This window comes from Nyctibius grandis, chromosome 19 (genome assembly GCF_013368605.1).
Source record: "Nyctibius grandis isolate bNycGra1 chromosome 19, bNycGra1.pri, whole genome shotgun sequence".
In the NCBI taxonomy this organism is placed as follows: Eukaryota; Metazoa; Chordata; class Aves; order Nyctibiiformes; family Nyctibiidae; genus Nyctibius; species Nyctibius grandis.
Genome location: NC_090676.1, coordinates 5,751,347 through 5,777,843, shown reverse-complemented (window position 1 = coordinate 5,777,843; position 26,497 = coordinate 5,751,347). Strand labels below are relative to the sequence as shown.

General features: G+C 47.7%; 1 protein-coding gene across 3 annotated transcripts in view; it reads right to left on the bottom strand.

Annotated features, from left to right (window-relative positions):
* Nucleotides 1–20,133: 20,133 nt before the first annotated feature.
* PMEPA1 (prostate transmembrane protein, androgen induced 1) overlaps nucleotides 20,134–26,497 on the bottom strand; it is a 50,215-nt gene continuing 43,851 nt past the window's right edge. For 2 of the 3 annotated variants that reach the window (XM_068416362.1, XM_068416365.1), the window contains 2 exons: nucleotides 25,917–25,970; nucleotides 20,134–25,822 (listed from right to left, as the gene is read on the bottom strand). In XM_068416362.1, coding sequence (XP_068272463.1) covers nucleotides 25,274–25,822; nucleotides 25,917–25,970 — 603 coding nt within the window. In that variant the 3' untranslated portion in view covers nucleotides 20,134–25,273. The remainder of the gene's footprint in view (nucleotides 25,823–25,916; nucleotides 25,971–26,497) is intronic. The other variant, XM_068416363.1, reaches the window with a different exon arrangement.

Here is a 26,497-nt window from a genome sequence, read left to right as displayed (position 1 = left end):
TCTGTAAATTCACAGGTGGGATTGATGCTCTGCCAGGGTGTTGCTGGTCTGACCAGCAGCAGCAAAGCCTGGGAAATCCTCACATTTCCCTTCCAGCTCTTGGTTGAGAAGAAGGAGCTGTGGCAGCGACATGCGCCTGGCACTCTGCCTCCTGCCAGGGCCCCAGCATGGCCCAGGGCTCCTCCAGCACCCCCAGGATGTCACCATCAACTAGGAGAGCTGGCCTCTCTGTCTTGTGCGGCTGAAGAGCTGATGAGAAATGAGCTCATTCCCTTCCTCATCACTCACCATGGCCCATGGCTTCATAAGCCATCCCTTGGGGCAGCCCTGGGGCAGGAGGATCTCCATGCAGCGCCCTCCGCCTCACCTGCACCCGGGAAGGTCTTTGCTTGAAGGCAACGGCTGGATGCACTGACGCAGCATTAAACCTCTCCCTTTCTGAGAGCAGCCCTGGCAGTCGTAACACTAACCTCTTTTTTTCCGATGGGCAGCGGAAAATATGATGAGTAAATGTATATGGCTGCAGTTCCAATGGAAAATTACTTTGGGTGCCTGCGCCTGGTCGGTGAGCTGTCCCATGAGGTGGAGCGTGCCAGACTTTAACATAAACAAGGAGGATGTGGAGTGACTCAAACAGGTTGTAAAAAGGGGTGGTTTTTTCCCTTGCAAGGGGATGTTTTAGCTGCCTGCCAGCCAGAGTGCGTGGCCACAGGTGCGTGGGCAGATATGGGTGGCAGGGGGGTGATACCAGCACCTGCACAGCCGCTGCCTGCGGCGTGGGAATCACCACCTCTGCCGGGATGCCGAGCCCCTGCTGGAGACCGTCCTGGGGTGCAGTTTTCAGCAGGGAGGGGTTCCAGTCAGGGGTGGCCTGGAGAACTGATTCAGGGACCATGAAATCGAAAGGGATCCAAGAGGTGCAGAGAGGTTGTCAGGAAAAGGACAGAGCACTGTCATGTGCTAACGCTACTGACACTGCCATAAAACAGGAGGGAAGCGTCACGGAGCTCAAGCGAGCAGGGCACTGTGTTCACTAGACTCAAAAGCATTTAATATTACACTGAAACAAAAAATAAAAGCATTTGTTAAGATCAAACAGCATTCATGCCATCTATTGTCAAACCTCCAGCTACCAGGAAAGAAGAAAAGAAACAAGACAACCACCAGGAATTAAACCCCTGGAGAGTAGGAGCAGGACAGGGGGACCCTCCCGGGGGGACGCCAGAGCCATGCAGGGAATGACACTGACCCAGCGCTGCTGGGGGTTAGCTCAGTGCTCAGGTATGGCTCAGCCACAAACCCTCCCCGGCTGCCGTGGGCCGGGAGCCACAATTAGCAGCGATGCTCCAGCAGCTGCATCGGGGTGGGACGAGGGACTCGGTAACGCAGGGTCTGACTGCCCAGCCCTGCTCTGCCCCAGCACGCAGGGCCTTTGGGGGTGCCCCAGGGTGGTCCTTGGTGACTGGCAACAGCCCCCGCCTCTGTCTGGGCTGGATACGGCCCCATCCCAGGGAATGTCCCCACTGAACTCTCTCTGAAATTTGCTTTGGGTCACAGCGGGCTCTCACCAGAGACCCACCATTCGGCAGCGCTGGCAGTGTTAGAAATGGGCAGCACTATGGACATTCATCTTTAAAATCTCCCCCACCCACATTCAAATAAAAAAAGCGGCTCCTCACTCAGGTTTCCCTTTCCCCAGAGAGGAACCCTCGCCGGGAGAGGAGCAGCATCCCGCCCTTCGAGCACCCAGCTCAGCAGCTGTGGGGTCACCATGGTCCCAGCGCTGCCCACGTGCCTCTGCGTGGGTGGGGGGACACAGCAGCCCCACGGCGCAGCCTCACACTTTAGCTATGGGCACGCAGAGAGGTGCCACAGGCAGCCCCGCATGGGCTGCCACTGCCAGGTGTGGGGAGCCCAAGCCGTACCAGGCAGCAGCCCTGCACGGGGGCTCAGTGCCCTGCGGTGCCAGGAGCCGGCCCCATGGCCCATCGCTTAGGGCAGGCGCTTCCCGCAGCCCCCAACAGAGACCCCGCCATGAAGGGGTCAGCATGTGCCCCTTCTCCTTCCTGGCAGATGTCTTCAGCAGAAAAAAAGGCCTGGGGGACACAGGGGAGATTTTCCTGCAGGGGAAAAAAAAAAATAATAAAGGAGAAAGACGAAAGAGGGAGGCTGCCCATCTCAGCTCATCGCTGCTGGCACCTGTGTCCTGGGGCAGGCGTCCAAGCGCGCCGAGAGCAGGCGCGGTGCCATCGCGGCAGATGGGCACGAAGGCAGGCAGCCCCGAGCCCGCGATCCTGCCGCAGCGTGGGGAGCGGGGCGGCTGTTTAGGGCAAATTTCCCAGCTGAGAATGTCAAAACAGCTGCCAGTCTGGAGTTTATACACCTATAATTAAGGGGGCATGTGATTTCTAATCCAGCTCAAACGGAGCTGGATTAATTGGCAAACCTAAAAATAGCACCCGTGACCATGTAAGGCAAGCTTTTGTGTGCGGTTTAAATTAGGAAAGTGGGCTCTGGCTGCTCGGAGTGAGCTGGGAGAGGCAGCGGCATCCTCCTGCCTCCAGACAGCCTGTGAGGGCCTGGTCCTGCCGAGGGACGGGAGGAGCCTGCAGTGCACCGTGCCATCCACAAGTAACAGCCTGAAGTCAGCAGAGGAGCCAGGGCAGGAAAGTAGCACCCTGACCCCCGGGAGATGTGCCCCAGGGGAGTGGGAGACCACTCCCCTCGGAGGGGACACCTTGGCAGCCCCGGCTGGAGCTGCTCTGCTCCCCCTCCACAGCTGCTCACCATTTTACCCTATCATGCCATTTATAAGAGCCCACAGCAAGTTTGCCCGCTCTGTTTGCAATGCCCAGCAGCTTTACGTGGTGGAAAGGGACTTTCTGAATTCCTGGAGCCTCCCTGACCGCCCCAGGAGACACCTCCACTTCCCTACACTGCTCCTGGCCCGCTTTGCACCAACGCGGCCCACGGCAGAAGAACCCCCCTTGGCTTGTGCTCTGTGAACTGCTCCCTTTCCTCAAACACTCGTCTACCCGAAGCCAGACTGCAAGGTTAAATTGCTTTTAATTTTTGTTTAATTATCTGCAGTGGCACAAATAACTAACAGCATCGATTTGAACTTGGCATACAAAGGCAGGTTCCAAATGGCAAAGCATATTATGAGATGGAATTATTAAACGTAGCTAATGAGCAAAATAATGATGTGGTGCCAAGCTATAAAAGGTTAGACTTTAAAGTTGTCACAGTTCATGAGCAAGAAAGATTTAATCGCATTCTTAATCAAATATTTATATGATAATGTGTTTTAATCAAAATAATAGCAATTAATTTGGAAAGGAATATATCATACACTTCCTGTTCTTGCTTTATGAAGTTGTTTTTTTGTGGTGGGGTTGCAGAGCACATAGCGCAGGTGCCCTTCACCCCGCACGGAGCCTCTTGCCCTCCCGGTGCCATCACGGAGCTGGCGCTGGGTCCTGCTCTGTCCTGCCGTGGGGCTGGGTGGCCCTGGCTGTGAGGGGCACGGGGCAGCGGGACCCACACTGGCACCCCCCGGCGAGCCGGGGCCCCTCACTCTGTCTTTGAAGGACTCACTATTCACAAATGATTTAGCTGCTACCTCGTTCCCTCCGAATCCTGCCAAATCTCATAACTCTCCTTGGCAGCTGATGCTATCGCAATGATTTCCAGCTGTCCAAGAAGCAGCTTAAAATGGCTGCTGTGCTGGAGCACCAGCCCTCTCCTTCCTCTTCCTCCTCCTCCTCCTCTGGGCAGGGAGGCGAGGGAATGCACAGCCAGCGCTCGCCCGCTCCGATCCCTTCTCAGGGCGCTACAGCCCCTCCTGCCCTGCTTGGCAGAGCTCAGGTCTGCGGCTGGATGCCGAGCATCGAGATGCAGTGAGTTTTGCTCTGGGCTTTTAGTCTGGCGTGTTAAAAATATAAAAATGGGCAGTTCAAAGAAGCAACAGCCCCCACCAACACCGGGGTTCGATTCCGAGTGACTGCAAAGAGCAGAGGTGGCTGTCCTGTCCATCCCTGCTGAGACACCACGTGCCATGAAGGAAGGGCCACGGAGGCTGAAGAGGCTGGACATGTGTAAACCTGCCAGTCTGAAGAGAAAAATACATCTAAAACTTTGCCCAAAAAACTCAAAATGAAACTCGTTCGGAATTTTAAAAATCCTGGAGAACCATTTCTAGCAGGCGCTGCACCAGCCAGCACACCATGAGAAAACACCACCTCTTACGGAGAGCATCAAAGTCCCTCCAACGCAATCAGCTGAGGGAAGCATCCACATAATCCTGGTATTTCTTTTAATGGAGCCATCAAACCACCAGCACTCACTAAATGTGGGGAAAGATTTTCAAAACACCATGCCAAGTGAAACAGAGCCTACTGAAAGGGAGCACCACTCACCCCAAATCCCCGATAAGGATATTCCATGACTCTGTGCATAGCTCCAATGAAGCTTCTGAAAAGGAGGAATGAGACAGGGGCTGTCAGGGCTGCAGCGACCTCCCAGCCGCTCATGCAGACCAGCCACAAGCCGCCCGCACAAGCCTCGCCTGTCCTGTGGTGCCCATGGGTAGGGGCACGCGGAGCAGCCAGCGCAGGAGGCACTGCTGGAAGCTCGTACCAGGGCATCGCGAGGCGACCGCAGCACCATTCGGTCATGGGCCTCTGCAGGAACGGGTCAGTCCTGGAGCTACGCGGCTGCTGGGAATTCAATCAAAAACACCATGACAGTGTCGAAACGCTGGCCTGCCTTGGGCCCCTTGGCACACACCTCCACACAGGCACAGCGCAGTATTTTCTCTCCTCCTCCATTTAGCCTCTTGTGCTGGGTGGATGTATATGCACTTTTCGCTGTCTGACTTCTTAACACTTCATCAGAAAGCTGGATTTTTTTTTTTTTAAGTGCTAAGTTTGCCGTTTCTGTTGGAGTGGAGATGAAAAGCTTTCAATGAACCACCTTTGCTTGGAATCACTTCTGTTGCCTTCGGTTTGGCCAGATGTTTCCTAATTACTTATCTGTCAAAACCTTTTTTTTTTTTTTTTAATGCACAGACATTTCCTTTAAGTGAGAAACAGTGTAAGGTTCTTGTTTAGTGTCTTTGCCTGAGTGAAATAAGCCAGGCTAAGCTTCATCATCAAGGCTGAATTTTATGCTTGAACATGCAACATAACATCAAAAGCTTGATCTTTTTTATTATTCATCGCAGCCTTTTTAGACCAACTTCAGCAGGAGCCAAATGGCACATCATAACTTGGGATTTAAAACTTTTCTTGTTAAAGCTAGATCTGAGTCATGCAGCTCTCTCCTGAGCTCAAGATGGTTTCGTGTAATAACTCAGGGCCAGAATCTGCCGCCGTTACTCACGTCAGTGAAGGCTTAACTTACATGAATAGACTTATTGAAGCAGTGCTACTTTGGGTGAGTAATGGGTACGGAATCAGGTCTGATCCTTCTCCCATCAAAAAAAAATATTCCTGCTGATTTGAGTCATCTGCTGGGTCCTGCAGGGATGTCCTGTCCGTGACTCATGCAGCAATTACTTTGGAGGTGGAAAGGCGAAGGAGGAAACCTTGAAGACTTTAATTCCCCGACCTGGCCGCCGCTGGCGGTGCAAGCCCGCCTGGCAGGGAGCAGGGATCTGATCTAACGAGGCAGATGTCGTTACGTGTCAGTCATTTGAGACATTCAGCATCAATTTGCTATTTGGCTGCTGTCAGAAATCTTTTACTTCAGGTAAGTGTCCCAAGGACCCCGACGTTCCTGCAAAAAAGGAAGGGGAAAAACAGCAGAACTGAGCCCTGAACGACTCTGTGGGTGCTTTAAAGGTTTTGTTCTCTTCCCTCTGCATTAAGAGAAAACAAAAAATCAAGTGCCTGTCAAAGGATAATATACCCATACACCAGAAGGGGACTGAATTAACCAAAAATAAATCCATATAACAATTTTTCAATAGCTTTAGCTGTCTTCAAAGCCAAGTAGCATTCTTCAACGAAAGCAGGATCAGGCCAGTAAAGCTTTAAGAGTTTAAAGTTATTTGATAGCTAGTAATTTCCATCAAAAGAGGCTAAGTAAGCCTCTGCCTGTAGCCTTCATCACTCCACCAGAAATGCTTTGTCAGTGTATTTGTGACAAATTAATTATAGCGATAGAAAATCTCAGTAGAAATGAATATTCAAAAAAATATTTTAGGCTGTTGACTTCAGGGAATGCACTTCTGTTTCTAAAGCTGTGTGTTTTCCTCATTAGCTCTCTCCCTCCCCCAGTTCTTTTCAGAAACTTTCAGAAGTGATTAGAAATGGTTTTATTTTCAGCTTGCCTGGGGAATGGCATTAGCAGTGGAATAAACCAATGACGTTAGAGTCTTGCTGGCAACACGAAATGGCCCATCAGCAGACTTTTCAGAGAAAACATCCTGAAATTACCGTATCAGTCCTGACTACCTGATGCTAATGTGCAGTCAGATGCTTGCATGGAGTTATCTCACAAAGCTTTAACACTGAAGGACCTTGTCCTCATAGCTCCAGGGAGACACAGGAGCACAGCTCAGCAGCTCCATCCTCTAATGGATCCTGGCCCAACCCTGCAACCAGAAGAAGGAGCAGAGCTGGGGCAGACCACAGGTAGCTCCAACTTACCAGAAAGAGATATGTGGCTCTTGCTCGCTGCAAAGTCCCCAGCAAAGCAGACGACTCCTGCTTGTCGTTTGCTCTAGTTCCTGTCTGTAAATTGCAGATCTTTCTTGTCTCGGGCAAAAGTCATTTCAAGGAGCACAATTCCCATTTGTGAATCTCATTAAGGCTGACAAAAGCAGGAGGCCACTGCTGCCCGTCACTTCCCACACCTCCAAGTCATCCTCCTTACCTTCATCCCATGGTCATGCTGGTCCTGTCCCAATGCTGACACAGCTTAGCCCTGGGTAAAGCACTGAAATATTGGCCTGCGAGTCCTGGAGTCTCTTCTTGACATGTTGCTTTGGTCTGACAACAGGAATAAACACAAATAAAGCTTCTCCCAAACTGCGACTGCGCGACCCAGCTCAAGACGCTCCCACAACTGATGGCCCCACGAGGAGCCACGTTCCTGGCTCTGCCACAGGAACCAGGCAGAGATCCTCCTCATCTCCCCCCGACAACTCAATTAACAAGCTGCCTCATTAGCATCCTATACTTAATTAACAAGTTGAATTAATAAGTAGCCTGGGCTACTTAATTAATAATTAATTAATCCTTGGTTAATAAGGACATCAGGAGCTAGTTCATAAGGGAATCATTTCAATAGATGAAGGTGAAATAAGGATCTAAGGAGAAGGTGTTAAATGTCTGCAGGGAGCTGGTGCTAGACTGCCTCCCGAGACCAGGTGTCCCTCCCTGAGTCGAGCTGTGGGGTGCCACCTCACCTTCAAAGCCCTTGCCTGCCTCCTCCGGCCCCAAATCCAGGTTGGAAAGGTCCAAAATGCTCACTTGGTTCTTGCTTCCACTGGCGATGCTCTCCAGAGCTACTGCTCAGTGGCTGCTTCCCAAGAGGTCCCTGTCTCTGCTGAAAAGGAGAAGCTGGGGCAGGTGTCCCACCCACTGGCACTGCAGCAATGTAAAGGGTGGTGTTACTTGAAATGAGCAATAAAGGGAGCAATAAGTACAAAATACAATCTAAAACACCCTTTCCCTGTCCTGCAATGGCACATTATTTTCCAGGGAAGGACTGTGAGTGCAGTTTAGTAGTTGAAGTTTAAACCTGCTGTTGACCAACCAACCAAAATCTGCTGGGGGCAGGTGAGACCCCTGCTCGTGGTCCCTGAGCACAAGGCAGGTACGAGCGGTGCTGAGGGTCCTGGTTCCAGGAGGAAACACCGTTCCCTTGGGCTCAGGCAGTGCTCAACTCAAACACTCCCAGCTCAGCATGTTGCCCACAGTTTGACAGCATACAACATTTGGCATTATTATAAGAATTATGTTGATGTTTCCTTCTCATTTTGATACAGTAAATGTCTTGTTTCCATATTAATGTCGATCTCAAGGTGTGCATACATATATATATATATACACACACTGCATTAAAACCACTCATCATATAACATTTCACATTTAGCTAAATAGAAGCAGTTGATTTTTCCTGGTGGTACTGGTTTGAAATTTCCCATCCACAAACCATTTTGAAATCCCAAACAAAACAAAAATCAGAGTTGTTATTTCCCACACAGCAGATGCAGTGCAACAATCTCTAGGAAAATGAATTTTTAGTTTATTGTTGCTTATGGTGACTTCTGTTCATGGCTGGTTTCAAAGAAGATACTGAGTGTAGCAACAAAACACCTTTGCAGAAAGATAGTTACCATTATTTTCAATTATAATGTTGTAATTTCCAATCCAAGTATTTCAAGACTGGGAAATACAAACATTACTGTTATTGCCACGTTGATAAATTATGCTGTTGGTTTATTCAGAGAACAATTAATGGTGCTCCTTTTTGTTTCAAAATTTATTGGACAACCTGAAATAAAACACAACATAAATTTGTTGCTAACAATCACAGCAAGGAGGGGGTTAGGGGAAGGTATTTATTGACAAAACACTCCAGACACAGAATCTATAAGCAAAATTGAACTGGAAACTCAGCTTCCTAGATGTCAGATGGTATTGCACTACTTTGTATAGTGGAGATCACCTCCTATTTATCTCTTTTTGGTATCTAGCGTTTCTCTAATGTCTCAAACTGCCATTTGCCCAAGCGTCAGTAGGAAGGAGCTGAAAGCAAGTGCAACTTATCTGATGACAGAAGGAAGTCCTAGTTAATTTTGGATTCTTTTTTTTTTTTTGACATAAATCTGTATTTTCATATTGTCTCATCCCTATATAGAGCCAAAAATGCACGGTGCCTCAGACTTAGCCCTGCTTTACAAAGGGTGTAAAGGAGGAGGAGCTCAGTGGGTTTTCCATCTCCTTTCACCCGCTGCCCTCTTCCCTGTCACAGCACAGGCAGCTCAGACCCAGCCTCCCCACTCCTGACCATAAAGGTTAAAGATAAATCCAGTGACAACAATTAGCATCAGTAACTCAAGAAATGCACCAGAAAATTTAAGAGTAGTCAGTGGTCTCTAACCCAAAGAGAACTGGGAGGGAACTTTTTTTTTGGCTAATTGAAAGTATCAATAATCAAAAAGACAAAGTTCCTTTAAGTGTTACCCAATACCTGATGTGACAGAAAAATAAATCTCAGAACAATACCTGCTGCACAGTCATTAACTGACTGCTTTGTGTTTGATCAGAACTCAGGACTCTTTCTCTGCAGTTTGTATGACATGGATTGACATCCTTCTGCATTTTCTTTCCATCAAGCAGCCCTAAAGCCCTCTGAGGTCTGTTTTGATGTAGAAACACAGGCAATTATTTTACCTGAGAAACAACATGAAGTTTATTGACTTCCAGAGCTTGACAATACAGCAAAGACCCTGTTCCAGCAGATACAGGTCATGGTGCACTAGTGTTCTAGTGGCTTGAAACGATTCAGGGTTGACAACACTTTTTATAGATGGTAACTGAGTTATTATCCCTAATGAGCTTCATGTGACTAGGATGCAGTGCATGAATGTCTTCCATCAATTTCAAAATATATGAGAAAGAGGCCCATAAAGCTTCTTGCTCAAGGCTTCTAGCAGGCCAGTAGCAAAGCAGATGTGCAGCCTGTCCAGCAGGACATTTCTAAGGTAGGACCTCCCCTCTGTTGGCTGTGGCTCTACAGAGCCCAAAGGGTTCCTCTGCCTCTTCTGCAGATCCCCCAGGACACTGTTAGGGCAGAACCCATCAAGTGCTGAGTGGGATTTGTGCCTTAGCCAAGTTTCAGCTCTGTCATACACCAAGCAAGAAAGGATGGGAAGAAAGAAGAGAAAGAAAGAGGCAATTGACTTCATCCCCACTGGAATCCAAATAACGAATGCAACTAATTGAGGTCAAGGACTCGTTGAGTCAGCAGCATGGTTATAGTCCTGAGAACAAAAGCCTGCTCCTAAATGCTCCCATGGTCAATGTTGCAGTAAACTTGGAAAGGTTTTCAAAGTATTCACCAGTTGCTGTGTCTGTTGCCCAGCATGGAAGTTCCCACTCTGTTGTCTGCACAAATCCGCTTGCTTTACCTGCTTTTCACTACATCATAGCATGTATAACACGGTGGGCGTCTGGCTTTGCAATGCAAAGAGCAGTGGCAATCTGGATGGCCTTTGGGGCAGTTTTGACTGTTCTCAGATGGTTCAAAATCCAGCAGTGATACTAAAGACAAGCAAAAAGCTATCTACCCCTCAAGGCAATTTAACAATATTTTCTGTAGTGATAATTGCAGCCAGAGATTCCCCTGTTTCCTAACCACCCTCATCCTGAATTTTGCCTTTGTGTAGTCATATAACAACGATTACAGATTTGGGAGGGAGCTGCAGTCCAAAAAGGCACAAAGTAGGGAGTATGCACCACTCCCATCCCTCTGAGCAGCTGGGAATGGCAAACATAACTGCAAATTCCTGTCCAGTGAAAACTGTGTTTACTCATCCAAAACAAATCCACGTACGTCACCATTGCCAAGGGCTCTAGGTCCTATTTCGGACCACAACGGACCACACTGATTCATATGCCTCCTAGATGCCTTGCCTGAAGACTGGGCTTGCTGTGGGTGACTGGCTCTGACCTTGCAAAACACAAGCTGACAATTTCAAAGAGCAAGCAGGAAACTTTGCACGTGTCCAGGAGGGAAGCCCTGAGCCTCCTGGCTGGTGCTGCCCCACAAGAAGGCCCAGAGTTGTAGCTCCATCTCCCATCAGTGACCTGCTCCCACATGTCAGCACTGTCACGGCTAATGAACCGGCACTACCATGTGAAAACAAACAATGAAAGGAGCAGATCTTCCAGGTCTTCCTGCAAAAACATCTCGTCCAGAACATGATATCCTGTGTGGTCACACTATCTCGTGCAAGCTGTATCAGCTTCGAAGCTGGGGACACGCAGAAGATCCTATCCTGTTTCTCATAGCTGAGCTCTGTCTGTTCCCTGTGGCAGGGGATGGACCTACTTGGAGCTGCCAGCTCTTCTCCAGCAGCTGGATTTCACTGCTCAACACCCAGGAACTTTTGCTAGTGAATCCCTGGTTCACACATCATCCCCTCTGAGGCTGGAGTCCCTGATCCCAAAACTCCTGCCTTTGGGCCAGACATGGTGTGTTTTACCCAACGTTAACCTCCTACTGGTGCAGCAGGGCACACGATAAGGCCTGCAGATTGATTTTTAACCTTCTTGTTCTTCCCAGGCCTGTCTTGACACTTTTTTTTTTCCCCTGCTATTTTTCATGAAATCCAGGCCAACAAGGAGGAGGAGGGTTCAGTGCATCTGTTCACCACTAACATTGACAAACAGCACAGAAAAGCTTTGCTAACCTGAAATGTATTGGCATATCTAACCAAAACCCACTTGATTTCCCCTGGAAAGCAAAAAGCTGTGAAAGGCCATTACTAGCAGGTTGCCCTTGCATGTGAAGTAATTGAATCAGGAAATGGGAAATGTGAGGCAGGAGAGCTTAGCTGTCATTTTACAAAAACAATTAAATGCATGAAATGTATCTTAATGATATAATTAAGGCAAAATTCCAATCTGCCATTAGTAGTGGCATTAATTATTGCAAGCACATTACATTCAGTATCACTGGAATGATGAAATCCTTTGTTATGCAGCTTTATTAACCAAAAAAAACCCCAACAGATTATCTGCTCCTCGAAAGAAGCTCTAATGCAGAATTACCTTTGAACAAACCTTGATTACTTTTGTCTGTTCAGGCTGATAGTAAGAGAGGTCAAAGCAACACAGGGAAACTACTGTAAAATACTAAACGACTGGTAGGACCCATCATGGGCTGCTACTGAAGGTGTGCAGTGAGAAAGTTGTATGAAGCAAATCTGACTAGTACCCTCATGGACACGGTAGGCTGTTGCCATACACTTGCAAGAGGTATATCCATCCCACATATAGCCCGGGATACTGGACAGCTGTCAGCACAAGGTGCAGCCCACTAAATATAACCATGTCTTCCACAGCTCTATCCCATCTAAGCATGCTTTCAGCAACCTCTTAATGCCTGGATTTCACAGCACTTTTCACAAAGAGCCTCAAACACCCTGTGACCTTTTCCATCACACGAGAAGTTAAACCCAGCTCATGTAAACAGCTGACTCGCCCACATGCAAACCCTGCTTTCCAAATTGCACTAGCCAGGTGCCATTCTGGTGGGGTCTTTTTTGCCACAAATCCCCTTGGAAGGGCTAAGCCATCTGCTCAGGTCCCCGGGAGCTGCTGCTCTCCCTCCTGCAGGGACATGTCAAAGACAATTTGTTCCTTCTGACTCAGCTCCCTCTCCAGTCAGGCTTTCCTGCCTTCCCTCCGGCATCTACAGACTGCAAAATGAAGTATAGCTGTTGTATTTTGACCATTTCCTACACTTCCTAGAGGAAACCCCTCTCCACTGGCAGGAGAGCATCATGCACTGCTGGGCTTGGGCATCCAAAACAGTGAAGGGAGGCGAGGGATGCTCCTGGGTGGGACACTGACCCTGCAGCTCTCCTTTAACACATTGATTTACACCCCAGCTATGTGCAGGACTTGCTTTTACCCTCCTAAAGCAACTGAAATCTGTTGTCACCTCCGAGATCTGGTTTGCAGCAGGGCAAGATCTCACCTGCCTTATATGAGAGGCAATGAATCACAGCTTTTCAGTTTTACAACTTATTTTACACTTATTTTTATACTCTGCTCCCACTCACTCAGACTGTTGGTTCTCTGTGGCAGGTTTCTGGGGTTTTGAGGCAGTTGGTTTTGCACAGCAGGGACAAGGGCTGTGGAGCAGAGTACCTTCACTGCAGAGGAGCCATCAATCAGCCTGTTAAAAGGCCCTTGGATGTTGCTCAAAACTGTTTTACATATTGAGACAAATGGTGGAATTACCCATCTCAGAGGTGTGAAGACATCAAATATAATTTTCCAACCAAGGGAGGAAGCCATCAATAACATCCTCCCTATGGGTACACTTATCTGGGACTATAAGCAAACTTCTCAGACATGGAAGCCTGGTTGTAGTGATTTTCAACACTTAATTCATCTCAAGAAAAAGAATTAGAAAAATTAACCCCCTCCAGACAGCCATGCGACTCCCAGGTGATACCTGCCAGAGGACAAGCAAACGCATCAGTTGAGTGATTATGTGGATACTGGCTGAAAGAGGGGGATTTTCAATTATGCGTGGTTGGTTTTCTACATGTACATCTCCCATTATACGGGGAAAATCAATTAGCAAGAGTCATTTGTTTCCAAACACATTGGTTGGAGAGAAACATTAGTTCAGAAACATTAATTTCTGGACAAATGTTTACAATTAAAATGCAATTTTGATTCCACTCAAGTCCTACACTGCCACCCTGTATCTCAGCCAGATCTGGAGAAGAAATGAGTCTCCAGGAAAGGCAGATGAGGGGTCGCAGCGGTGGGAAGTGCCACCCGTCGGTTTGCTGTGAGGACACTGAGATGTATCGAAGGACAGGGCTGGGGGACTGGGCTATTTCCGCAGCAGAACCTTGTTCCCCAAGCTATGAACAAGTTCTGGCTTAACAGGACCCCAGAAGCAGAGAGGAGGACAGCACACACAGATAGCACATGGGGATGGAGGACAACATTATGCAGTCGCTGAGGGTCTGGGTTTTTTTAGTGTGCAGGACTGACAGTGCAGGACTTCTTTAAAACTAACATGTACCTGTGCTGGATGACATTTGTGCTGTTTGCCCAAGTCCTAAAGTCAGTCTAGAAGCTGAAGACCAAGACAGAAAGCGAGTGATGGGCATAGTCTCGGGGGGTGTCAGAAACCCCCATGCATGGGCAGCACATGCAGAAGCTGCGACTCGGGGTTGCACTTTTACCCACACATGGTGCTGAAAGCCAGAGCAGGAAAGCAAAACCTACGCCTTTTCCCATAAACTAAAACTTTAAGAGAAAAGACAAAGCCCATTTTTCCAAACTCACATGTGGTTCCAGCAATTACTCACAGCTAGTTACATTTGCTCCTGACTCAGACTGAGAAGACCTCGACTCAGGGCAGAAACCTCACTGAGGATTTGGGCATCTTCTGATGAATCGGAAGAGCTGAGTAAACTCAAACAAATTTTTTGAAGCTAGTCTACTTCCTTAAAGCTTTTCTTCAAACTGTGCTTTTCTACACCACAAGGAGTCTCAATTATATTCCTTGATACTGTCCCTTTGTTCTCCGACGCAGCTACTCAAACACCACGCACCCCAAAACGGAAGAGTTTCCTTTGAAGCATCACCAGGCTATAGGCGACGGCGACCACATCCTCATGTGCACAACAAGTGAGTGTGCTGAAGGCGCTTCACCTTCCTCGACACCCATTGCACGTAAAGCACCTGCCTGCATCCCCTTCCGTAGGGGTTTTCTGCGATAAAAGCTGCTCTTCTGCCACAGGTTACTCATCAGATCTCAATTCTCCACAGCAGGGTGCAAGTGCACCCAGGCACTGTGCAAATTTGCAGAAATTGTTTATATAAATAGTTTATTTGGGCATTTACAGTAAAATCTGGTCTGGAGACGGTAAATAGAGTTCCAGTTTCATGCTGCTCTTACATTACTGTAAATCTAGTCGTATTTAGTGTTTTTTCCTTCAAGTGCAGGAATTATGCACCTAGCTGACCTTGCACTGGCGCAGGAGGGAAGGAAGCTTTCCAGACCTCCTGTTTGCAAAGCAGTAAAACATAACAGGGCTCAGAGATCAGAGGGAAAATAAACAGATCCTCTCGCTCACCATCCTCCACTCCCCTTTTTTTCCCTCCCCAGCTTATATTTAGCTCTGGCTCCTCCATGCCCATGCGAGGGCTGCCCTGGGAGCAGGGAGGCAGGGCACCAGGGCCAGGCTCTTGGGGAACCTCAAGCTTTCCTCCTTGGAACAGAAAATCAACAGACCTGCTCAGCAGAGCAGAGGGAAACAGCAGCTTTCACAAGAGAAAAGCAGAGCTGAGGAAAAGAAAGCAGTGGGGCCCATCAGGGTCAAGTGCTGTTTGGCTTTTAACCTGGTTCTGCTCATCTGAACCTTGCAGAGCCTTGGTTTGAGATTCAAGGGGAAAAAAAAAAAAAAATCTGTCTGTGTGCACTGTGATGGACAAGTACATTAATAAGTTGTCTGGAGTGAACACGTGCTTACAGCTCATCATCTTCCCTGAGAAAGCTGTTGGTGTGCACTCACCTCAAGTTGAAACCCAACCCAGCTCCCTTCTCACACCCATACCAGCTCTGCTGACTACCCCAGACCTACATAGGCTCTTCTCAAACCACCACAAAGCACCCCAAAGGGGTTGATCTTGCATGACTGCATGCTTGCATGGCTATTTTAGAGCTCCTAAAGTGTTTTGGATGCCTCTTACCCATCTTAATGGGCCCAAGTGCTAAAACACTGTAAATACCTCTTGCAAAAAGGTAGCTGGCTGCACTTGGTACTGAAGATATTAACGCTACAGTATCGGAGCAGGAGCTCTGGCCACAGCCCATCCTCAGTTGGTAAGACAAAGGGGACACAGGGTGGCAAACTGCAAATACCCACCCATGACACCACAGTGGCTGCCTGGGACGTACGGCCACTGCCACGTCCTGCTGATGAGCGACTCAGCAGAGTGGCTGTGGTCCCCAGGACAGCACAGCCATTCCCCTCCCTGGGTCAGGTATATCCATCTTAAGGGTCTTTTGAAGTAGCCCAGTGGCTTCTGTGGTGTTGGGAAACAAGATACATCATCTGTGCCAAGCTTCCAGTGCAGCAAAAGCCACCGTGTGCTCTCCATTTATGCCTTGACAATAGCAAGGCCAGAGCAGAAAGAAGGTGGGAGCTTGGTGCAATGCGGCCCAGGTGCTTTATATTTAAGTCTCCAGCCTCTTTTTTTAAAACCAGGCTGCTCATTAGCAATGCACATCAACACCAAAGCACTAGCTTTGTACTTCAGAGTTACTCTCTCAATCAAATGCAGCTTCACAGAGCCACGCTGATCTAACTGGTCAATGTCCAGGTTCCCTGCCTTCACGAGAGATAAATACCCAGAGGAGCTGCATTTTGACTGGCATCCAAAACTCACTGCTGGCTGCTGTGATTGTGATTTATTGCTGCTGCTAACAATCAATCTCAAGGCAGCCACGTACATTTGAACTGAGAGTCAGGACTGCGCAAGGGAGGGGTGGTGAACACCCACCAAGAGCTGACAACTAATGAATCCTGACCAGCAGTCAACACTCTCCCACATTTCTGCATTGCAAAACCCACTCCAAGTACACTGCACGAAGTGCTTCATGTCACCTCTCCTCTGCCTGGTCCAGAGCCATCAAGCTGGTCAGCCAGAACTCTAAATTTCATTTATGCACCCTTTAATCTTACCTGACAACACGCTCTCCATGTGCAGAGCCAGGGAGGGAGCTGGGGAGCAGTGCAGCCACCAACCCGACCTGCTGGGCAACCCACCCAGCAGATGAGGGATGCTCTGCAGCCAGTCCTGCTCACACAGGGAGCAGCAGGGCATGTTTTCCCTGGGGAGAGAAGGCAGCCAGGGAGGGGACTCTGGCGCTGAGGTGATCGATGCACTTTCAGCCACAGAGGACAAAAAAGCACCCCTACAGCTCCTACAGCACGTGGCTCCAGGACACCCCGACACCCAGTTTTGGGTACCCTAAAAAAATGCCATAAATCTCAATCACACCTCAAAAAGAGTAAGCACTAAAGTGGCTGCTGTTTCAGAGGATTTGTCTTTCCTTCACATCACCCAGGCACCTTCAGAAACCTGAACCAAAACCCAGTCCCACCTCATGCAGCTGCAAAGGGCAGTCAGGAAACACCCTCTTCAAAACCTCCTTCAGCTCCTACTCAGCAGAAGAGCAAAGAAACCAGCCAGCCACCACCCTCCCTGGAGCTGCCTCCTGGGCCATGGCAGGATTGTGCCCACCTGGGTCAAAGCCCCCAGCTGGGTCAGCTGCCCTGCCTGCCCCTGCCTGCCCTGGCAGGAATTATTTCCTCTTTTCTCCTGTCCAGTCTTTTGCTTTCGCTACTAACAGTTACACAGTCCTGTTTTATGTCAAAGCAGTGGGAATTTCTAGACTTTCTAAAGAAAAAAAAAAAAAGATAGCAGCAAGTGTTTGGAGTAAATTTGTGTTGCAGTCAGGATAGTCAACAGCAAGGATTCCTGTGAGAGCACGTTGCTTTCTTAATAAATCTCGTCATGATGTAACCCATCACTGCGACACTTGCCATGAGGGAGAATTTGTGTTTCCAGCCACCTTACTCAGGGGTTTCTGTTCCTGGTCAAGGCTTCCCCTTCCTCAACGGTCTCAGCCTGTGCAGGGGCTTCAGGGCCAGCAGCATGGGGAAAAAAAAAACCCAAAACACCTCCAATAAATCAACCCAAGGGAAAAGCAGCCTGAGCAGGTTAAAAAGCAAGAGGCTGACTCCAGGTTTCACACCGTCCTCACCTCAAAGCACCCCAAGCCATCTCCTCCGTCTTTACTGGGAGGGCATCACCTGCGGGGACCATCCCCGAGCACTGGGACTGGAGCTGAACAAGCCCTGGGCGGGGGGGGGGGGGGGGGGTTGCTTCGTGCCCTCCAGGCACAAACTGGATTAAACGCAGGTGCAGGCAGCAACGTGGCAGGAGCTGCCGCTGAGACCCCACAAGAAATGAATCATCTGCTGGAGAGAGCAGGAGCGGGGATTAACGCGGCTCCCAAGGAGGGTGATGGCACAGGGGAGGCACCGGTGGACAGAGGGGGAGAGTTTGGGTCAGGACAAGTAGATAAAATATGGAGGAAAAAAGTGGAAAAAAAAAAAAGCTGCTGTGAAGTTCAGATACTTTGAAGTTGGAATTTCCACCTTCCAGCGAGCGCAGCCAGGGAGGGCCAGGAGTGCTGCAAAAAGGGTTTCAATGCTGGAAGCACAGGGGAAAGCTAAATCTGATTTCTTAATTCCTATTCAATTTGCAGCAGAGAAATCTGTTTAAAATCAAAGGCTTTGCCACTTGTGGTTTTCAAAAGTCACAAAATTGTTTCTTCCACTGAGTTGCAAAAAAAAAAAAAAAAAGGGTTAAAAAATATTTTTCTTGCCAATATAAGCCATGCTGCAGTGTCCCCAGATCACCTCGTTAGCCATGGAAAGGTAGCTTAGTAACAATATTTCTCTGCCCATTCCCATGCACTGTGCTGGTTGAACTTGGGGTTTTGGGTTTTTTTCCTTCATTTAAAAAAATTCGCCTTTGGAAAAAGTGGTTTCAGCTGAGTTCTCATTTTCTGTGGGAAGATGTTGGTTTCAGCCATGAATCTGAAAATGAAAAATGGCATTTCGAAACTGATTCAAACCAAACGCTGAGGCAGGAGCAGGGCTAATGAAGGTTGCAACGAAGACAAAACTCACGCCCTCATTACCTGCTTGAACACACGCAACAGGAGTCACTTGTTTTGGTCCGTGCACCCAGGCTGAAATGCAGATCTGGCTTCCTAAAAGCGATCCCATAGCACAGCCCCCCCGGGAGCTGCCGCTGGCCCAAGGACACAAGAAATGCAGCCCTGGAGAGCCTGGCTTCGGGACAAAGCATCCGTCTTGATTGCAAATGGGTTAAAAGTTTTAGCTCCAAACATTCATGTGAAAGTTGGTCGGCTGCTAAAATGGAGCGAGCAGGGTTCTGCTCATTTGAAACATGATTTAGGGGAAAAAAAGGCTTCCACCAGGCTAACAGCTGGTGGCTTGTAAATGGACTGGAAGGCACCGAACGCTGGCAGCACAGAGCAGTACTGCATACAGCACAGGCTCCAGTACCTCCGATACAGCATCTCAAGAGCTCCGTGATGCCTCGAGAAGCCCACTTGCACCCCCAAATCATCACTCACTGATTCATCCCGGAGCCCAGACTGCTGGGGCCAGTGTCCTGTGGTCTGAAGTGGCGATGAGAGCAATTTAACCCATAGTGCTGCTCATGAATCTCGCCTGCACGGCAACACGCTCTTCCTCCAAGCACTACCCCAGCTCTTTGGGAACCTCTGGCTCCCTCGGGGCATGGGGTCGGCACCAGGCTTGAAGCCCCACTGCTCGCTGGGGCCCTGAGAGTAGGCGGGGACAGTCCCCTGCCAAACACTCCCCCAGCCACGTTACGGCTGCTGACACCGGGGCGTGTTGAGTAATTGGGGTCTGAAGGTAGAAGGGCTCCAAAGCAGTCTCGGTGGGGTATTTGGCCCATCAGAGCCTGTGGTCAGTTACTGGCGAGTGTTCCCCAAAGCCAGGAGAGCCGGAGAGCCCTGCTGACAGGCTGGGCAACGGCACGGTGCTAAAAGCAGCCAGTTGCTTATCACGGGGAAAAATTAAAGTGTTCCAACCCAGGGCAGCTGCTTTCCAGGACTGTATCGCCCCGGGTTGTCTCTCCAGCAGCAATGCACAGAGGACCAGGAATCCCATGAAATAAACCGCAACCAGGAGGCGAGTGGCACAGTTCCAGGATCAGAGCTGGAGGGTTGGATTTGAGGTTCTCCTTCCTTGACTGCAATTAAGCTGCTTTCAGTCATTACTAATGATATTATCCCAACCAGCCATCAGCTCAGGGCTGTGTTGCAAGTAAGCGGCCATGTAGAGCATCCAGGCGTCCCGCTGAAGTCCACAGGAGCTCCTCATGCTCATGGCTCCCCCAAATTAAAGCCAAGTGTCCCACCACTTGCCCATCCATCAGCTGGGGGAGCTGCTTGTAAAAGCCAGGGGCCACTTTCAAAAATGCTGCCACCTTAAACGGAGGTTTGTGATCAGGCAGAGAGAAGGGCTGGGGAGGCCAAGGGCTTAGGCAGAGCTGACAGCCTTCAGGCGAAGCCCAGGGATTAATTACCACACACTCCTTAGTCCCAAGAAGGAACCCAAGGCCTGGCTGAATCTACAGGACATCCTTCGGAAACACAAAAAGAAAACCCCCTGCAAACAGTTAAGTTTTCAATATCATTTTAATGTGATCACTGCAATTTGACCACAGTCTCAGAAAGGAAAAAGTCACACAAATTATCTGTGCTTAGGATTTGAGTCAATCTATACAGTTCTTGTTGATTGACGGTTATTCAAGTTAAGACCTTCTGACCATCAGTGATGTTCTTGGCTGAAAGGCAGGATCGCAAGTGTTGGACATATTGGTGCAAACCAGGAATGCTTCTTCTGGGGTTAAAGCTGCGACACCTGATCTACTCAAAAGAAAACAGAGTTGTACACGCACACACGGACCGAGCATGCAAATACACCGGGAACCAGCTACAGCTTCACGGGGAAAAAAACACGTCATGGCAATACAGAGGTTGGCCCATTATTCAGAAGGCTACTTAACAAGGGAGAGGGAAAATCACACAAATATCAAAAACTGAGAATATTCATTTTTCAATATTCAAAAAGAAAATCGGAAGAGCTTTTGAAATTACATTGTGTTGGCAAACTCTGACTTTTTTTTTGGGTAACAAAGCAAAAGGTGAAGGCAAATTTTCCAAAGTATTGTAAAATTTATTGTATAAGTATTGCAGCTTTAAGAATGACATATAATTGCCACTATCGGTTACTGTTACACAATAAGCGTTTACAACAGATTTTTGTAAATTGGCATCAGAGTACATATTCATACTAAAACAGCAAAATATAGATAAGTACTGCATTGCATGTGCTGTCAATAGTTTACATAAGTTTAAACTTGAACAGAACTCGGGATACAGGACTGCCTATAACAAACTCCAAAGCCAAAGCAATGCGACTGGAAGTTTAAGAAAATATTAATACAATGAAATGTGTCTATAAGGCAGGCAAATTAGGACTCTAATGTTGTCCTTCATGAGCTTCTATAGTACAGCAAAAATTTGAAGCGCAGTTTCTGGAAAACTTCTTTTTGTTTTTTTTGTAGCTTTGCGTTGTACATAGAAAATCTCTGAGCGATACAGAGACAGAGGAGATTAAAAATTCATCCTGTGCTCGCCTAGCACTGTTAATGCTACACATCTGGACTCAAGTCACTTTTCCCAATCCTTAGTAAAAATGTTGGGCTTTTATTTCTTTATTTTTTAATATAGCAGTTAGTGCAATTTTGTAGTTCAATACACATACAAAAGGGTGATTCTCCAGAAAGCAACTGGATTTCCTCATACCCCCACTTAAGATAGAGTGAATTTCGTAACACTTATGGAAACAACGTGCTAGATTAGTAAAGCTGAATCTTCAAACGGGTGAAATGAGGGTTGTGAAGGGAACACAAGTTTTACCCGTGTCAGCCCCACATGAAACCCATCCTTCCTCACCATCCTGACTGACAAAGCCACGTTCCCATCCCAGGCCATTACGATTTGGGGGGCACTTTAAGGATGCCGTTTGCCGTACTGTAAGCTAAGAAACTCCGTAAGATTAACAACCCCTTTTAAAGCTAACGTGACTCTTAGAGCAAAAAGGCAGGCTAGGACAAGAGGTTGCTAAGCATTAGCAATGCCTTGTTTCTTCTGGATTTGTTTAACTTAAGGGGCCTGAATCTCTCTGTTGGCAGCTGCAAGATGCTGGAGGCTCCTATGGAGCAGGACCGCAGTCCGGCTCCTAGTACAGGTCTCTCCTGAGCTGCACAAAGGCCAGAAGGAAAAAACGAGATGAGACATCAGCAAGGGTGTGCAAAGCAAATTCTCTGCCTTGGTGGCAATACGGGATGTGGGGACTGGGAAGAAATGGACCCCGAGGCAAAAAGTAACATTAAATAGTAATAATAATAATAATAACAATAACAACAACAATAATAATAAAAAAAAAGAACAGACCATTATTTCTAAACACCCATTCAAAACTTGGAGTTGATCTGGGCCCCAGATCTGGTATCTGCACTTGAAATACACAGTTCTCGGGACTGCAAAGCAGAGGGACAGACAGAAGAAAGACAAAAGGTGACAACTTGGCTCCGCCAAAGTGGACTTGAGTCACACCCGCTGCCTGGGACCCGGGGCTCCCCCCCCAGGGAAGCAGCTGCCCCCCAGGGACCTGCAGCGGCCATGCGGAAGGTGCCAGCCTGGGTTCTGCGCATGGCGTGGACTGCAAGGCAGCATTTGCAACAGAAATTTGGCCTTGATGAGCCACCCTGCTTCACACTCATTAAATTCCCCAAACTAGAGAAAGAGGTAAATGAAACTGGACCCAGGAACTCAACAAACTGATCACTCAACTGCAGATGCTTGGGGTGATGCTTGAGAAATAGACGCTCACACTGGGAGCAGATTGGGGAAGAGAGGAAAAAAAATAGGGGAAAAAAACAGAGAATCGGTTGAAATTTTGAGGACTTCAAAGCATGAGAGCTGGGTTTCATTGCACTGCATTTTCAGACCCTCTCCCACTACCCCTCTGCGCCTGTCCAGACCTTACCCACCTCTCTGTGGGCTTTGGGGGCCAGGTGACGCCACCTGACAAGACAATCCCATCACTTAACAACCTCCAGTCCCCACGACACCTCCTTATTCACTGCTCAGCTTTAAACGCGAGATGCATATTCCACCCAAAACCTGCTGAGGTAACCAGGGTTTTTTTGTAGCAAACAAACTAGTTCAGATCACAGAATACCCCCCTCCCCAAAAAAAAACCCCAACCCCTACACCACTATTCACACATTTTGGCTCAAGAGGGCAGTAGATATTATATTTCGGGTTCTCTTTTGGTTGGTATCTCGTTTACAATATCCACCAGAGTTTCCTACCTCCCCGGGTAGGATAATGTGCATAAACGTGTTCAAGTTCCCTTACAAACAGTTGGAGAAGAGCAGCGGCGGAGGGAGCAGGCAGCGCTGCCGGGGAAGAAGGGGCTGGAAAATTGAATGCAAGGTCCAAAGGAGCAAGAGACCAGACGCTGGTTACTTGTGACGCTAGCGATGATTTTTGTTTTCCCCTCTTTAAAAAGGGAGGGTTACTGTTTCTTTAATAAGGCACTAAATAGACATGTTACATAAAGGAAAGATACACTTTAAAAACTCTTAAAAATTCATGACTTTTGTACCTTTCATGACAAACTAGATATATTCCTTTGCATGTTTTTTTTTTTTGTGGCTTTTTTTCTTTTCCAGGTCATCAAAATTTAGGTTACACGACTGTAAAGCTATGAAGATTTCAAGAGCTGTGGAAAAGTAGTTTGAAATGTTGAGAAGGTACAGGACTATTTCTAGGCAAAAAAATTAAAAAAGCAAAAAATAATGATCAAACTTCAAGTTCGGCTATTCATCATCACCTTTAAAATATATATAAATATTGTTCAAATGGTCAGAACTTCAAAACCGTTCTCATGGTTATTTTTTTTTTTTCAAGTAATAGAAAAGTTGCTTAAAAACAATAGTTATTGCCTTTATATCTTTCATTTATGTCACTCTACTAGATAGCATCCTGCGGAAAACGAAATCACACCTCCTTGTAAAATCTTCGCTCTCTGTGGTTCCCCGACCAACCTTCCTCGCGCTCAGAGAGACGGGACCAAGAACAGGCTTTGTCCCTTTTCCCTCTCACGCTTCTCACTCGCTCACTCCATCAGATACAAATTCACCGCGAGGGTAAAACACCTACCAGACACCTACACAATACAAAAATGTAAACAATAGCATAGTGAGACAAAATGCTTCCGAAACCAAGATAAATTAAAGACGCACAACACCGGGCGGGCAGGTGGGACCGTGCTGCTGTGGATGAGGACGTCTTCGCAAGAGGTAAAGGGGGTTTGCTTCTAAAGCATTAAGCGTATTTCTTTAGCCTTTAATTAATATATCGCAGGAGCAGATTCATTTCCATCTACTGTATCTGACGCCTCTTTAGCCAGGATAATAAAGTAAAAAATAGCAATGACCAGAGGCAGCCCAGGAGATGGCGGAGCTGTGAGACACGGCTGCACCCGTTTATCCCAAATAGATGTTTGGGAGGTTAATACAAAATGAAAATGACTTTCACCACCACCACACTTCTCAGCTTGTACTTTCAATGAGACATTTAAACCCCTGCTGAAAGGCAGCTGGTGGGTACGTTACATTTACTCATATTAACTGCCATAATCATCCCTTTAGCTTCAAATAGGGCCCTTCAGTTGAACATTGAAAGAAATAAACCAAAAAACACTTTGTTCCTTCAGACACAGAAGTTTATTCTCATCCCCACCACCCCCCCTCCAAAAAGTTAGAGGTTGTCCAAAAAAAAAAAAAAAAACCAATCAAGTAATTTTTGTCTGCTTCAGTCATTACTGACCTCGGAAGCAGGGAGTTTTTATTTTACCTTTTTACTCCAATAATCCTACCGGATGACACACAGACACACACCAGCTCCTCTTGCTTTGTAGGGAATGTATAAAGCCGTGGCTGTTGGTAGCCACGTGCAGGTACTCTGGAAATTAAGGATTTGCATAAGATGCAGTCTGGCTCACCGCTCCTCCCAGGGCTGGCAGCTCCACTTCAGCGCTTTGCCACCCCCTTCCAGCTATTTTGTTCTTCACTTCGACATATATCCCTTAACAGGTTCATGGTAGACATGATAGAGGCTTTGACGAACACAAGCACTGACATATTTATATTAAAAAATAGTGCAAAATTTCAACATTTATATAAATAACTCTAAACCCCTGCTTTTGATTTTTTTTTTTTGTTTTTTGTTGTTTTTTACAATGTAATACACGCTTTTTGAGTTGGCACTCAAAAAAATTGCCATTTTTCTTCTAGTTCAGAAAACAACTTTTTTTTTCGAATAGGCCTCTTCTAATACAAAAATACTCCTGCTCCTTACACATACACTTTCTCTTATTTTTAATATATATTTATATATTTATATTGCAGATCTTTAAACAAAATGGTTTTTGTGCAAATATTTTGTCTTTAAAGATAAGTGAAATAAACAAAAAAAAAGCATTCACACACAGCTCAACTAGAAACAAACAAAAAAAAAAAGACTACAGTTGATTTTTTTTTTTCCTTTTTAAACGTCTAGACACAGCTCAATAAAGAAATGTTTTTGCAAGCTTGGTAGGCTTGTGCATTCAGACCAGACATAACAAGTAAATATTTATACATGGAGAGATGGGGAAGGGCTTTTTTTTTTTCTTTGCTCGCGTTCCTCAACTCTCTCTCTCTCTCCTTTTTCTTTTAATGAGAAGTGCAGAGTGTTTCATTTACTTTCTTGCCTTTTTTCTCTTTTTTTTTTTTCCTTTTTTTTTTTTTTAAAAGGGGTGCCCTTTTTGTTTCTCTTTCTCTTTGTTCCACGCAGTTGTGCTCTCAAGGCCATTGATTTGTGAATGATGGAGTCTGCTGCCCTCCAAGATGGAAGGCATCCCATTGTTGTTCTGCTGGTGCTGGTAAAACGTCGACCCGGGGTAGTGCCCGATCACCTCGCTGTACGTCGGTGGCGGTCCCTCCATCCTACCATTGCTCCCATAGCAGGTCGCACTGATGCCAGAGTTACTGCTGGGGGGGCACGGCCCCCCGTACACGGAGTTATCTATCAAGTCACTGTCAAAGATGGTTCTGTTGGGGGGGGCCCGGACGGACTCTCTGTTGAGCTCCATTTGCTGCTCAGGGTCTCGCAGCTGCAGCGTGCAGGGTCCCTGGTACGGGGGGGGCTCCTCGCCGTCCGACAGCGAGATGGTGGGTGGCAGGTCGATCTCGTGCTGCATGTAGGGGTAGGTTGGCTGGAATCTGTTAAAGCGGTCCCTCTGCAGAAAGGATGGCACTGCCAGGCGGTCGCTGGGTCTCGGCGTGTAGATTTGCTGCTGAAGGGGAGCGAAAGAGAGAAAGAGGGTGAGAAGCGTGAGACGCTGCAGCCCAGGACAGCAGGAGAGGCAGCAGCACCCGCATCGCCCTCACCTCTGTGATCCCGTTCCCCGACACGGTGCTCTCCGAAGGCCACAGGCTCCCCTCCTGCATTGGAAAGGAGAAGAGAGTGCAGTGAGTGTGACTGCCAGAGGTGGGTGAGCTCCTTCTGCAAACGGCTCCTGCCAGGGTCCATCTGCGCCGCAGCCGGCTAAGACACTGCTGCTGCCTCCAACGTGCTCCTGCCGTGGCTGCAGCGAGGCACAGCACGGACCCTCTCCCAGGACAACCTGCCCTAGCAAGGGTATTGGCTATTACCATAGATGCTGGGTATCATACGGGTACATGCTAAGGGTATGAGCATATCGCCACTGAAAACAACACTTCTGATCCAGCTTTCCCTCCATTTACACCTCCATTTACATTTAACAGATCACTCACAGAATGAATGATGAGAATGACACAGGCAAACAACGCTCTCCCATTTGCAGACTTCCCCCCTCCCGCCCACACCCACCCAGCACGTTTCTCTCCCTGGTTCAAACATGCCAGAGGAGTATTTTTCAATTTGTGATCCATGAGCCGTGGGTGATTCACAAGTCATTAGAAAATGCTCCATGAAATAATGACAAGAT